The sequence below is a fragment of the Microtus pennsylvanicus genome, chromosome 6 (genome assembly GCF_037038515.1).
Source record: "Microtus pennsylvanicus isolate mMicPen1 chromosome 6, mMicPen1.hap1, whole genome shotgun sequence".
In the NCBI taxonomy this organism is placed as follows: Eukaryota; Metazoa; Chordata; class Mammalia; order Rodentia; family Cricetidae; genus Microtus; species Microtus pennsylvanicus.
The window spans coordinates 40,202,158-40,217,566 of record NC_134584.1 but is presented as its reverse complement, the minus strand read 5'-3'; the positions used below and the strand labels follow the sequence as shown (position 1 = coordinate 40,217,566).

The window sequence follows — 15,409 nt, the reverse complement described above, 5'->3', positions numbered from 1 at the left end:
TGGTTGATATAATTTCTTTATTGAATCTTTGAGAATTTTACAACACATACCCCAATTCTGCTCACCTCTCAGTCCTTCCAGATCTTCCCTTCCCCACTGCAGTGGCCCCCCCAAACAAAACGAAATTCAAAACAAACAAGCAAACAAAAGTAAAAAAAAAAAAAGTCCTCGATACTCCATCTTTCCCACCTCTCCAACACCTCTTCGTTCATCCTGGTGGCACTGGGACTCATGGTGTGTCTCACAGTACACCCTTTTGTCCAATCAGCGTTACTTGCAAATGTTCATTGCAATGAGTCACTGGTCTGGGTCAGGACCTCTGGTTTCTGGTACACTATCATCACTGGATCCTCTCTGAAATTCCTCTCCGACATCCAGTGGCTGCCGTAGTCATGGAGATCCTGAAGTCATCATTCCACAGGCTCAGTCCCTCCAGGATCCCCAGCAAATCCTAGATGGCATAGATGTTAGGGTGGCTGTGGGCTTCAGTCAGTCTGGGTCACTTGGGCTGACTCCTCAGTTCCCCTGCATCCATGTCATCAGGGTCAGCTCTCCCCCATCCGTGGTAAGGGATGGGGCCATCTCTCCCAAGTTGGAGGGGGCTTGCTACAGCATACAGTGAAGGACAAAGCCAGCTATCCCAGGGCCAGTAAAAGGGTAGGCCAGCTCAATATGGCCCTCTGATTCCATCATACATGGTTCCCATGGCCCCCTGAGGTGACACGGGCCACAGACATCAACACAGACACCAGCTGTAGGAGGATCATTGACTCAGACATGGCCCTGTGTAGCAGCTTAGGCATGGATGACATCCTGGTTCTGGGTTCTGTGCATCCTGGGAAACACCGGTCACTCAGATCAGGATGGATCTGATGGCAGCACATCCCCTGAACACCAATAAGGCCACAAGTTGTGACCCCCACCTTTGGTAGCAACACAGACCCTGGCTGCAGTGAACCGTAGACTCAGACATGATTCTTGGCAGCAGACAGGCCTGATATCACCATTGCCCCAGATGGCAGTGAAGGCCACACCGATGGGCACGGCCCCAGCAGCAATGTGGTCCTTGGACCCTAACATGGTCCCAGATCCCAGGCATCCACATGGTCTTTGATGGTAACCTCAGACATCAACACAAACCATGGCTGCAGAGGGCTATGGACCCAGGCATGGCTCTCAGCTGCAGCTCCAACACAAACGTTACCATGGCATCGAGTAGCAGTGCAGGGACTCAGATCTGCATGGCCCCTGCTGCAGCATGTCCCTTGGCCACCCTCATGGACTCAGGTGACTGGCCTGACTCTGGGCATCCACACAGCCTTCAATGGCAACATGGGCTACAGACTTCAACACGGACCCCGCTGCAATAGGACCACAACTTTTCTTACTTTTATTTGTTTGTTCATTCTTTCTTTATCATTAAAAAAAATAAAAAATTCTTGTCAGCTAGCCCAGGCTAACCTCAAACTCAATCTCCCTGCCTCGGCCTTTCAAGATCTGCCCTACCATGTCCGGCTTTACTGACTTGCTTTGGACATACATAAGCTGCACTGTCCTTCCTGGGAGATTAACAAACTGTTGGGCAAGAGATGTTCTCTCTGCCTTGTGATGTTTCTGACCACTGGGCACAAAGAGAGAGAGCAACTGGGCCACGGTGACCTGCGTAGCCATTATCTGGAAGAGACCATAATTTCTACTCACAGAGTCTGACCTAGCAGAGCAGTTTCTAGACTCTAATAAAAACAGAAGGCAATAGATGCTAAGTGTTTGTTAGGGATTCTTATCAGAGAACCTACGCTTATATTAAGGGCAGCAGGATACGTTTTAAAACACTACAGCAAAGTCCTTCCTACCGTTCCAATGTTAACAAATGCATCTGCTGCTAAATGTATCTATTGGAACAATTTGTGTGGCCTTAATAAGCCTTTAGAATAGATCAAAATATCAAAAACTCCATAGACTCTCACCGTTAGTATACAGTAGACTGTGTGCAATTGTTTTTTTTGGTAAAGCTGCCACCCAGTGTCACACACTGTGTTATAAAGAGGGAGTCCCCATAGTAACAGTGTTTATCGATCAGGAAGCTGAACATTACCTATAAATTGCCTATTTTTCTACTAATAAAACTGCTTTTGGTATTCCACCTCAAACCCTCGGAATTATTTTTATTGGTAATGACATTGTTATTATCTTACAAGCTTAGACACTGTATAGCTATCTTCCTTTAAGATAACTTCCTTTATGGCAGCTAATAAATTAAGCGTGAGACTGGACTCTATGTCCTACAAATCCATATTCTATGCCTTTATGCACTATGATTCCGAGACAAATCTCCCAGACTTCCTCTATATCCTGCTGGGCTAATGGGCCTGCAAATCCTAGTATCTAAGGACTCTGCTGATGACTGTGACCTTCTGCAATCTCTAAAAGGCCGAAGTGTGTTGGTATACTCAGTCTAACTTTAGTACACGCTCACAGCCCAGTTAATGTTCACCTAGAAGTAGATTCTTCAATACCTAAGTTGCTCACCCTGGGGGCCTTGATCAAGTCCTGGTATCGAGGAATAGTTAGAAGTTTATATGCACATCTCTGCCACACATATGTATCTCTCTGTGTATAGTATGTCAAGTCATCTCTCTCCACCAATTCCCCCAAAGCCCTTACAGGCCTTAACCAGGATTTAATCTCTATGAGATGTCAAACTATAATTTAGAGATCTCTGATGTTCATGAACCCACAATTACTTTCCAGTGACTAAACTAGAATCGGCAATCACATTAAATCTTTTGTCCCATCAACATCCTTCTAAAACATGGCGGAAAAAGCACACCTGCAACTTGAATTCCTTCCTGACTGTGTTGCAGACCTTGTGAAAAGCACTAATAAATGTCAGTGACAAAAAGTGTGGAGATTATAGACCTCTTTCTTCCCCTGAAAAAGCACTACTATCTGCTGGCTGGAAACCAGCAGCGTCTCGTTAGCTGGGACTGTTTCTCCGTGGCCCTGCTAATCACTCAAGGCAGAGGTGCCAGGAGGAACCAAAGCCAAGCCTTTGCAGGGTCATTGAAATGCTCTCAGTCTCGGAGCTCATTTATTTACCATCATAAACTATGAACTGCATTCAAGCCTTGGGAACTGTGAGCAGAACTGTGTGGAAACGCAAGGCTAATAGCTGCCATTCGTCTCTCTCTTCTGAGAGGTGAATGTATGAAATTAACCTGTAGACTTAATAACTAGGAAATTTGATGGAGGAGGTAAAGATCGGGGATAGGTGGTTCTAAAACAATGTTGTCTGAAAGAAATATAATGTGGGCCATCGGTATAATGTTTGATTTTTCTAAGAGCCCCAATGAAAAGTGCCAATGAAGTGAAATTAGCTTTAGCATTATAAAAATATCTACATGAGTAGTATTTAACGTATGGTCAGCGCAAAACTATCAAGGCGGTTTACAGTTTCTTTCATTCTGGGTCTTGAAATCCAGTCTGTGTGTGAGAAACACATCTAAACTTGAACTAATCGTACCAGTGTGCCAAGGTTCCATGTCAGAGTGGTTCCCATACTAAGCCATGAATAAGGAAAGACTGCATGAAAAAGCTATTGGGTAAGTCAGGGAGCTTTGGGGTTGTCTACCTCAGAAAGACACTTAAAGTAGCAAATGTAAAGAGGGGACAAGGCAAGGACACTGTTCAGCGTGAAAGACCACTATCTGGTGTCAAGGGTTCCTATTTTCGCTTCTTTCTATGCCAGGGTAGCTTCTCACTCCAGCTCTCTCCATAGGTAGAAATGTCTGAGTCATGGCACGCAGTGTCACGGTGATGTCTAGGAAGTTCTCCATAGATTCTGCGTGAAAAACAAATCCAAGAAAGCACTTTTATTGGTCAATCCATAGGACAAGGAGAGCAGGGTACTTTCCTTGTCATGTCAACCTGCTCGGTGTTTACTAAGCTCCTGGAAGTCTACCCCAGAGCCTTGCTGCTGAAATGGAATGAAGACTGGCTTCCAAAGAAAGGGCCCATGTGTTGCCCAAAAGAATGAGAGAAGATGCATGGTAGGCCAGAATACTGTGCACTACTGTCTCGCAGAGATTGTCTCACAACCTGCTCAAGCAGCCTTCCCCAGATCCAGTCAGGAATTGTCAAAAACCACGAAAGGCCCACACACTGCCTATACCCTAACCATAGCTGGAGAGATGGCTCTCAGACCCAGTTGTCCAAGCTCAGGATTCAGCCTTCTTGTCACCAGATGGAGGTCTTCGGTGACAGTACCCCACCCGACCATCATCCTGTGGTTAACTTTATTGGGGCATTTCTGATTGTCATGGTGACTGGGGAGTGCTATTAAACTTTAATGAACAGAGGTCAGGAAAGCAAGGAATCCTTGGACATTTTCAATCCCCTTCAAACCAAGAATTTCCCCCAGGTCACCATGACTCCCGGCCATAAATGAAAGAAAGGAAAATGTGCTTCTAATTATCTGAGCACGGAACCTAACTATTTTACATGTAAATTTTTTCACTGTTTTCATAAGCACTGAACTTCCTAGGAATGAGACCACCACCTATATTCAGGGGCACACACTTGCTCTCACCCTCAATTCACTTGTTCATCATTTCAGAAAATCAAGTCACCAATAGCAACTCCTTCCACGGTATCTGAGCCACCAAGAGGTACGCTGTGTATAGCATTCTATGTGCTGAAGGGCACATTTCTCTCTAAACCTAAGTACATGTATGTGTATAGTGTGAGCCTGGAGGGAGGATGGGGTTATGCTAGGACTCTCAGCAACTGATACAGACAGTTGGAGAAATTTTTAAGAAGCCTCCAAGTAACCTTAGTCCCAGAGTCCCCTCAGCCAGGTGCCCTGGTACAGTGCCCAGACTAGACAAGAAGGTGCTGGATTTCTGTAGTCTATAGGCAATTGGATATTCTCTAAGGTGTGAACAGCATCTGGCTGAACATCATTTTCCTCTCTTAAATAGGTGTATTCTTCATTGGCAAGCTCATCCATTTCCTTCCATAAGACTTAGAGCAGCTGGGGCTGAAGACTCATATGCATGCTTTACTTTATTTCAGACTTGTCTCTTTCCATTTCTTCTGTTTATAGCAATAAGACCCTTAGACTTGTTCTTTTCAATCATGGCCACTAGGCTTCTCTAAACTACAAACTTCATTTCAATATAATAAGAGAGACAATAAAGTATTGGGAAAGTGGGTACTAATGCTGTCTGGAATCTCCAAATAATGCCAAGCTCCTGTATGAAGAATCTGGAGAAAGAAAGAAGGTACCAGAATGAATTAAGAGGGTGAGGATTGATGTGAGCAGCTTGACCATGGGCAGAAAAAGAAACTCGAAGAAGGAAAGCCAAGGATAGAGTATGCCAGTATGCCATCTTACCCAGTCTTCACCTCTGTCCCTTTTCCACCCCTTCCACCTCATAGCCCTGCTTCTCCTCTCCTCTGTCTCTCCAAAGCTGAGGGAGGCAGGAGACACCCAGAGACAGCAAACCTACAAGAGCTCCCACAAGCGTTTCAGAGCTCCAAACACAACCCCCCCCCCCCCCGCCTCAACCCCCAAGCGATGACAACCAGCTCAGAGAAGCCTGTGCCAAATCCATGAAACAAGAGGAAACCCCCTGGAGAGTTTGAAGTATTTCTTAAGAGAATAATGAAGACTAAGTGGAAATATTGACATATTCCAGATATACCTGAAGACAGAAAAGCAGAATTCATTCCGTTTTATGCACCCCACATTGCAACAATGGTTTTTACAAATAAATGAGTGCAGACAGAAACTTGGCAAGGCAAAGACAGGGTGTTTTCAAACTACTGTGATGGTATAATAAGATGGATTTTTTTCTCTTTAATAGTTTTTGGCTCCTAATATTTCCCCTCCCATGGTATCCCAATCCTCAAAAAAAAATCTGTCTGCTTGCCTTTCTTTATTTCCTCATCAAATCTTCCTTCTTCTGTTGATTTGTTTCAGACTCAAATAAATCCTTTTTCCCTGCTTGAACTCTTTCCTTCAACTTCTCTGCCTAAAAATGGTGCTAGCTGTCAATATTTCAGCTAATCGTTTGTTGCCTATAAATCTCCCTCAGAACGGTAATACTAGTCAGACCCATCTATCTGATGTCAAAATAAATTGCTTAATTTTAAAAATTGGCTACGCATTTTCTTTAAAACGTCAAAGACAAACGTTATGGTTTGAATGGAAGATGTCCCTAGTGAACTCTTGTTTGGATACTGGACTCACCAACCGGTAGCGCTGCTTCAGAAGGCTTTGGAAGGGGGTATAGCTCAGTGGTAGAGCATTTGACTGCAGAAGGCTTTGGACTCTGGAGGAAATGGACTAATAGGAAGTGGGCTTTGAGGTTTGCACACAGGACCACGATCTGCTTCTCGTTTCACAGGGATGTGGCAGGAGATGTCTGTCAGGCATCCCCCACCATGCTTTCTTTACTGTTGTAGATGGTAGCCCCTCAAACCATGAGTTCAGCAAGCTCCACCCCTTAAGTCAGGGATGGGAAAATAAGTGACACAACACTACAAAACACAGACACTGCGTGTTTGCGTCATGAGTGAGGAGAGCAGAGTTGGATTTTTAACACATGTCAGATGACTTTTTTAAAAAATATTTGTTTTTTTTTACTTTTGTAGTTCTTTTATTTATTTATTTATTAAAGATTTCTGCCTCCTCCCCGCCACCGCCTCCCATTTCCCTCCCCCTACCCCGATCAAGTCACCCTCCCTCATCAGCCCAAAGAGCAATCAGGGTTTCCTGCCCTGTGGGAAGTCCAAGGAACCCCCACCTCCATCCAGGTCTAGTAAGGTGAACACCCAAACTGCCTAGGCTCCCACAAAGCCAGTACGTGCAGTAGGATCAGAAACCCATTGCCATTGTTCTTGAGTTCTCAGTAGTCCTCATTGTTCGCTATGTTCAGTGAGTCCGGTTTTATCCCAGGCTTTTTCAGACCAAGGCCAGCTGGCCTTGGTGAGTTCCCGATAGAACATCCCCATTGTCTCAGTGTGTGGGTGCACCCCTCGCGGTCCTGAGTTCCTTGCTCATGCTCTCTCTCCTTCTGCTCCTGATTTGGACCTTGAGATTTCAGTCCGGTGCTCCAATGTGGGTCTCTGTCTCTGTCTCTTTTCATCGCCTGATGAAGGTTAATATTCAGGAGGATGCCTATATGTTTTTCTTTGGGTTTACCTTCTTATTTAGCTTCTCTAGGATCGCAAATTATAGGCTCAATGTCCTTTATTTATGGCTAGAAACCAAATATGAGTGAGTACATCCCATGTTCCTCTTTTTGGGTCTGGCTTACCTCACTCAGGATAGTGTTTTCTATTTCCATCCATTTGTATGCAAAACTCAAGAAGTCATTGTTTTTTACTGCTGAGTAGTACTCTAATATGTATATATTCCATACTTTCTTCATCCATTCTTCCATTGAAGGGCATCTAGGTTGTTTCCAGGTTCTGGCTATTACAAACAATGCTGCTATGAACATATTTGAGCATATACTACCCAAGAGAGGCCCTATCATACAATAAAAAATATTTTGTTACCTCTTTGAGAATTTCATACAATGTATTTTGATACTATTTACCCCACTCCCACATCTCTACACACCTAACTTTGTGTTCTCTGTCCCTGGCCACACACTTTGTTATTTATCTGTCTATCTATCATCTATCCATCCATCATCTATCTATCCATCATCTACCCATCATCTATCATCTGTCTGTCTGTCTATCTATCCATCATCTATCATCTTTCTATCTATCCATCCATCTACCATCTATCTATCTATCTATCTATCCATCATCTATCTATCAACTATCTATCATCTGTCTGTCTGTCTGTCTATCTATCTATATCTCCCTCTCCCCTTTTTAAATAACCATAAAGTCCAGTTTGCACTGCCCAACTACTCTTGGGTAAGGGTCCTGCTCTGATGCAGTCTATACACCAGGTGTTTAGACTATTTAAAAAAAAAGTCTCCCTCTTCCAGCTGCTATCAAATGTCAATAGCTCTTCATCTAGGAGTGGAATCTCAAGCCCATCTCCTCCCCGTTGTGCTGGGGTTTTTTCAGACTTAAATTTGCACAGGTCTTGGGCTCGCTGTCACAAGTGCTATGAGCTCATATGTGCCGCTACCCTGTCGTGTCCAGAAAACACTGCTTCCTTGAGTCTTGAAGGGATGAGTTAAGTGCCTTCTTTTGCTAAGCCTTCCTGTCCCCACTACAGCTCCAGCTGTTGGGTTGGTGGAAAAAGCAGTCCGTCAGAGATGCAAATGGTTTTCCTCTGGTTTGTTTGGTGAGTCACAACTAACCCATTCCTATGAATTCTGAAATTTTCAGGCATTATAATAATGCAGGCAGATGTCTGCCCTTGAGGCTTTGAGTCCTCATTTGTTTTCTTTGCTCTGCTTTAGCCATTCCTTGAGAACAATATATATTTCCCACCTGTGTTCCATATCTGATGGTTCTTCATCTATAGTGAGGCAAGACCTCCATCCCAGGGTGCCCTCTGGTTCCAGTGTCTAAGAGAGATGGCAGTTCAAAGACACTAAACAATAGCAATAAACCACTCCACTCATAATTATTGGAACATAGGAGTTTCATTTATCTGATTTTATATTTAGGAAATGTGATAGTCATATACTAATAAATATCAGTTTTCCTCCCAGCCATATTGCAAAACTTACTGAGTTGTCCTACATCCTGGATATGTGGTTAGGTCCTATTGTTCCCCTCAAACAACTCACAAGCTAGTAAGAAAGAAAGCATGCTGGCAAACTTTGTATTCTAATAGTAAAAGGCATAGCAATAAATATCAAAAATCCCAAAGTGCTAAAAATACAGACTACATAAGAGAGTTAGAGAAATGCTCTTTGGGAGAAGTTTTTTATTTGCTTTTTGTTTTGTTTTGTTTTTTAACCATACTAAGTGGAGGCGAGAGAAAAGTCTGGAAGACTTCCATAGTCAACTGAGAAAATAAGTCTTAGCAACAAGAGCTCCATTAGCACAGCTATGAGGAGGACATTTATGTAGAGCTGGCTTCCTTACGTACATCATTTCTTTTGTCTTCATCATGATACAGACAGGGTCTCTATGTCACTAGTGTGGAACACAGAGTTTTACATGAGCAAGAATACTGATTGGGAATACAAAGCCAGTGTTTCCGTGTGCGTAGACACTATTTCCCAAGGTTTCCCAACTTGTGTGCCAGTTTCGAATTTATAGCCCTCGTTGGGCACAGCCTAGAATTATTAACAAGCAAATACCACCTGTCAAATAGTATATAGAAGGGGGAGAAGTCAAATCATGGAAAATAAATGTTGTGATATGAACCTTATTAAAATGCAAATATAATCAATTATTATTCACATAATCATAAATATAGAGAAAATATAAAGAAAGCTAATTCAAACCAGTGATTTCTGGGTAAGTATATAGGGGTAAAGAAAATAATAGGCGTAAACTGGGTTTGTCCATGAGAATCACAAAAGATTAGAAGCTATTGCTGTTGTATTTGGTCACCCCCCAGAGGCAGAAGATAAGTCACTGTTGCTGAAGTTGCCATGCACTTTGGAAAGAGGGCCCAGAGAACCCAAACTGTAACTGACCCAAAAGCTCCTCTTTCAGGGTACGAGAAGGATATATATATATTTCCAAAGGAGAGAAGCAACTTATAGTCCTAGCCGGTTATGATGTCCATGAACCATAACAAGTGACCGGCAGGGCACAAAATCTCTAAGGGTCTAGTAGTGGCATGCCTACCTTGATAGCAGCCAATTGGATTTTATGTCTACTCAACAAGAGGAAAATCAGGCTTGATACTGAAAACCTGGCCAACTACTCGGGACTAGTGAAGTTGTGGCTCTTACAGGAGAACCTACAACCACCACTTTACTAAACGGACGTAATCCCTAACTACACTCTAAACAGCTTTCCTTGGACCCACAGGTAAGCATAATTTTCATACCTCATCAAGGAAACATCTCTTTGCATCAGATAGAGACCATTACAGGACACTACAAGCAATCAAAATGCAGAGTTATGGGGCCCAGTCCCAGTGAATACACCAACAAAACAACTCCTGCACCTAAGGCTCAGAGAACATTTCCAAAGAGGAGGCAGAAAGATTGTAAGAAACAGAGCATCAGGGAGTGTCCGTTGAGACTGTGTCTCCTAGAAATCCCAGAGAAACAGAAACCACCAACATGGCTGCCTCCGCATGACCCAAACAGGAATGACAGCAATAGACATTATAACATGTAAGAGGAAGAGCTCAGGAGGTCTCAACTTTAGACAACGGACTACAGACAATGAAGGAATGGTGAATATGGAAAAACAGTTTTCCCTAAGGAGGAACACACCAATTGATTATCCATATCAAATGGCCATACCAAAAATATTGTATATATACAATATATAATATTATGTATATACATACAAATAACATACAAGCTAAGCAGGTTATATTTATATACCTAGGAGAAATGCTACATGTATGTATGTATGTATGTATGTATGTATGTAACAATTCAAGAAAAAGAGGCCATTAATTTAAAAGATAGCAAGGTGGTACATGGAAGGATTGGAGGAAGGAAAATGAAAGAGGAAATGACATATTTATATTATAATCTCAAAAAATTAAAAAGCATAGTTAAAAACAAGACTAGGTGTGGGCAGAGGGGGTACATGCCTTTAATCCCAGTACTCGGGAGGCAGAGGTAGGTGGATCTCTGTGAGTCTGAGGCCAGCCTGGTCTACAGAGCTGGTTCCAGAACAGCCAAGACTATACAAAGAAACTCAGTCTCAAGAAAACAAAAAATAAAAATAAAAAACAAGACTGGGGTGAGAGAGTTACATGAGAGGAATCGATACTCATCAGTAGAAGTTGTTACACTAAACAGTAAGCCCATGCAGGTTATTTTGTTATTCATTATATTAGTAATATTAGCTAGTATGTATACCAAAGTATACAATTTTTTAATAAGCCAGTAAGTTGCTCACCTCAAGAAAAATAACAATATTCACCCTTTACCCCAAGGCTTATGTGTCTCTCACTTAAAGCTACTCCTGTCCATACGGTCATCAAGCAAAATCCTCCCCACAAAAGCTGTTGAGACTTTGAGCCTGTCTATTACTGCCGGCTACTGTCCATCATCAGGAAAGGGCTGTGTTGACAGAACTGAAGGCAACACCAGTTACCAGGGAAAGGCTGGCTGGTTATTCGCACCATCAGCAAGGTACTTAAAAGGGAACATAGACTTTCAGAGCCTCCCATCTGCAGACAGGCCAAATGGTACCCTTGGTTTCTGCTTTGTTTTGCTCATTACACTCACTTAGCCATCTGTGGAAATTGCTCTGGGAACACAGCCATTATTTTATTCAGCCTTTTGTTCTCTGGCTTTAATAAATTAATGAGGTATTAACCAAATTCCCACATGATAAGGCAGTGCTGCTTTGCCATTCGGGGCATCTGTCCCCCACTCCTGCAGCAGCCTGGTGTGCCAATTCACACAGCCTATCACACACTCAAATATTATGGCTAAGTTTTGTACACCAAGAGAGACTTGTTAAGGACCAATAATTTTGTCACCTGCATATGATAATCATGTTTGCTTTGCAGTAAGTTTCTAAGAGGAAAGAAATAACTTGAAAAGTGTCAGGTTCTGAACAAAGATTTTACATAGAAAGAGAAACGCTTTATTCTGGTTATCACAACAATATCCAGAAAGCAAAATCTTTCTTAATGATCCATGTGGGAAATTTTTTTAAGAACCATTCTTGGGTTCCAGTGGGGAGAAGATTTTTCAAATTAGGTCAGTCAAGTTCTGGTTGATTACAAGGACTTCCACCTTCTTAAAGAAGGCTGCTGCATTAAAAAAAAAAAAAGTGGGTTCAGACCTAAACAGAGAACTCTAAAATGGCTGAGAGACACTTAAGGAAATGTTCAGCATCCTTAGTCATCAGAGAAATGTAAATCAAAACAACTCTGATATTTTATCTTACACCTGTAAAAATGGCCAAGATCAAAAACACTGACGACAACTTATGCTGGAGAGGTTGTGGGGTAAAGGGAACACTCCTGCATTGCTGGTGGGAGTGTAAGCTGGTACAGCCCCTTTGGATGTCAGTGTGGTGATTTCTCAGAAAATTAGGAAACAACCTTCCTCAAGACCCACCAATACCACTTTTGGGTATATATCCAAATGATGCTCAGTTGTGCCACAAGAACATGTGCTCAACCAAGTTCATAGCAGCATTGTTTGTCATAGAACCTGCAGAATGCAAACTCCTCAAGGTCAAAATAGTTTTAACCATCTTTGAATCCACAGCGCCTTCTGTCCCCTTGCTCCTATGCCCTCATGTTCCTTCACCGATACTAGTCCATCAGCCATCCCCTTTTCTTGCCTTACCATCTTTTCCACCCAACGGATACCACCCCATTCACACATCAATGTGTCCAACCTTCATCAATCTTAAAGGTCCAACTCTTAGCTTCTATTTTTCTCATCCTCTTACCTGTCAAATGTCCCAGGCAGCAATTGGTTTTACTAGCTATACTTCATTCCCTCTTTGTTCCTGCAACCGGGCCTCCTGATGATCTGAATATGCAGAGCACTCTCTCCAATCCTGAGCCACTGACTCATACCCAAACCATTCAGGAATCCTTACTTGCTTTCCTCTACACAAAGGATGAACCCTTGGTACCCCAGTATGTGAGCTGGCGGAAAGCAAATAGAATCACTGAATTCTCAAAACAACAGGCCGATCCTACCTGACAAGTAAGCCCTAGGACAGAAGAGAAGAATACCTTCAATTTTTCTGTGGATTCACTAAGACAAAAAGAAATTTAAACTGTTCATCTTTAAGTTTATACTAAGCATTGATAGAAACAATTCAAAATAACTGATAAGCTAAAACTATATACAAAAAAACTTTAATTGATTTTTCTTAACTCGATTAAAGGATTATTTCATTAACATCTGAAGAATAACTATAGGAATATTAATCAAAAACATATTAAACTAGCCACAAATACAACTATATATGATATAAACTTGGTGGACAAATCAACCATCTTGACCACATTTCAACTAGGAAGACTCAACTTGGAGGACAAATTGTTCACCAAATAAAACAACCCAACCACTACAAACTGGAAAATTATTCTTGTGAATTTTCTTTAAAAAATGAATTGTACCAAATAAAGATGATTTTAGTGAAAAAAACATAATAATGGAAAATAAAGGATAATCTTAACTCTTCTGGAAACAAAATTGATTAAGACATTGAACTTACTTTATGTAATTAGTTTCACAAAATACGTTGTCATGAAATTTTCCTGACCTCAGGCTAGTACTATGTAGATTGCTGAATTCATAAACTCATTAATATAGTTTATATTCATGGATGTATTTACATGCACAAATGCGTACATCTCTAGAGTCTGGTTTTAGCAGAATAAAAGAAACTCTTGATTAAAACTTGATTAAGACTGGGATAGCTTCTCTTCCCAGTGTGTTCTTGATCTCCAAGCTGACCTGCTGCTTCACTTCCCTAGATTGCCTGCGGAATGAATGTACACTCCTCAAGGTCAAAGTAGCTTTAACCATCTTTGGATCCACAGTGCCTTCACCTAACACTCAGGACTAGCTTGACAACCATCTGACAAAGTGAATTCACTAACTCAATGACTAATGCTTTTCACATCCCTATGCATCTGAATCCCCTAGGGATCTTGCCCTGCAAACTCAAAGATCCCATTTCCAGAAATTTTGAATCACTAATCAGAACCTGATATCATTTTAATGAAAGAGTGCTAAAACAATACATTTTTTTTAAAAAAAAATGTGTTTAGGGGCTGGAGAGGTGGCTCAGAGGTTAAGAGCACTGACTGCTCTTCCAGAGGTCCTGACTTCAAATCCCAGCAACCACATGGTGGCTCACAACCATCTATAATGAGATCTGGTGCCCTCTTCTGGCATACAAGCTACATGGAAGGAATGTTGTATACATAATAAATAAATAAATAAATCTTTTTAAAAAATGTGTTTAGGAAGAATTATAATAACTCAGAAGCATCTGCCACTTGTTTCAGCTAGCAGCACATTCACGAATCCAAAGGGTAGCCTTACAAGCAAGAAGCCTGATGTTGTAGGAGGTGCCAGCGGTTCCTCAGCATGAGGAATCCACTGTGGCTGAGATTCTCTTGGCTTCCCGTTTGCTTACCGACTATGGCTGATAATTGCCTGCAGTAGTCCTAGACATCACGTCCATATTCAAAGCAAGAAAAGAAGGAAGAGCACCACTTGAAATTCATCCTTTGCTAGTCATCCTTGCCTTCATCCTCCTCTCCTTCTTCCCCTTCATCATCATCTTCATCTTCATCTTCTTTACCTTCATCTCCTTCTTCATCAATATCTTCCAAGCCTTCTTCTTCTTCATCATCATCGTCATCATCTTCTGCCTCTCCCTCTTCATCGTCCATATCAGGAACCAAATAGTACTGCAAGGGGTTTGGCCAAATGTCATCTTTGATGACTTCTCCTAACTCATCTGCACCTGCATCAGAGTGGTCAGTAAACCAGGTAAAGAAGCTCTCTGGCTCTTCGTGTTGTCTCTTCCTGCTGGCCTTATTCTGTGTTTGACTCGAGCGTTTTGTCAAATCCTTTCCAGATTTCCATTTGATTTCAGTGGACTTTGAGGATGGGTCACCACTCTCATACAGATGAGATTCTTTGGAGAGAACTTTATTTTTGAAGTAGGGAGCAGAGAAGACTGATGGATTCCGACTCTTTTTTATTTTCTTTTTATTAAATTTCTCCAGTCCCTGGGAGCAAGTTGCAGTCATTTCCCTCCCATCCCCAATCCCTCTTGTGCTCAGTCGCCCTGTTTCTGAGGTCTCGCTTCTCAATACCATGGTTCTCAACTTATTTTTGGGGAAATGTCTTGAGCAAAATACAATGGGAAAAGAAAGAATCTCCACTACTCTGTTCTACATTCATTTTTATCTTTTCTTGTCTTGAACTGTGGATTCAACACCACCACCACCGTGCTCTGTGGGAAAAAAGAAAAGCCCTCCAGCCCCTTTGGCTCTGCTGGAGGCTGGAGGGTACTAGGCCCCTGTGTAGTAGTGCATAGAATTCTAGCTTTTTTCCTTTCTCTGTATATTGGGCTCAGAGATTACACTGTGTCTATGTGAATACAGACAGTTAGCATTTACCAAAAAAAAAAAAAGAAAGAAAGAAAGAAATTCATCCTTTGACAACAGCAAAATCACTCTAGGAATCTGCCCTGGCCTTTCTCTTCCATGCCGCTGGCTAGAACTATATGAATTGACTAAAACTGCGCCAGTAGCTTGTCCAGAGTGACTCCGCTGGCCACCTCCGGC

General features: G+C 42.1%; 1 protein-coding gene across 1 annotated transcript; it reads right to left on the bottom strand.

The window, feature by feature from the left end:
• Nucleotides 1–14,344: 14,344 nt before the first annotated feature.
• LOC142853037 (protein SET-like) lies at nucleotides 14,345–14,938 on the bottom strand. Its single transcript, XM_075977986.1, has one exon. It carries the CDS (start codon nucleotides 14,936–14,938, stop codon nucleotides 14,345–14,347), a length of 594 nt encoding a protein of 197 aa, XP_075834101.1.
• Between the last annotated feature and the right edge of the window lie 471 nt (nucleotides 14,939–15,409).

What these genes read in the sequence shown, in the direction of transcription:
- LOC142853037 (XM_075977986.1), bottom strand. Translation starts at nt 14,938, where the DNA reads ATGGTATTGAGAAGCGAGACCTCAGAAACAGGGCGACTGAGCACAAGA.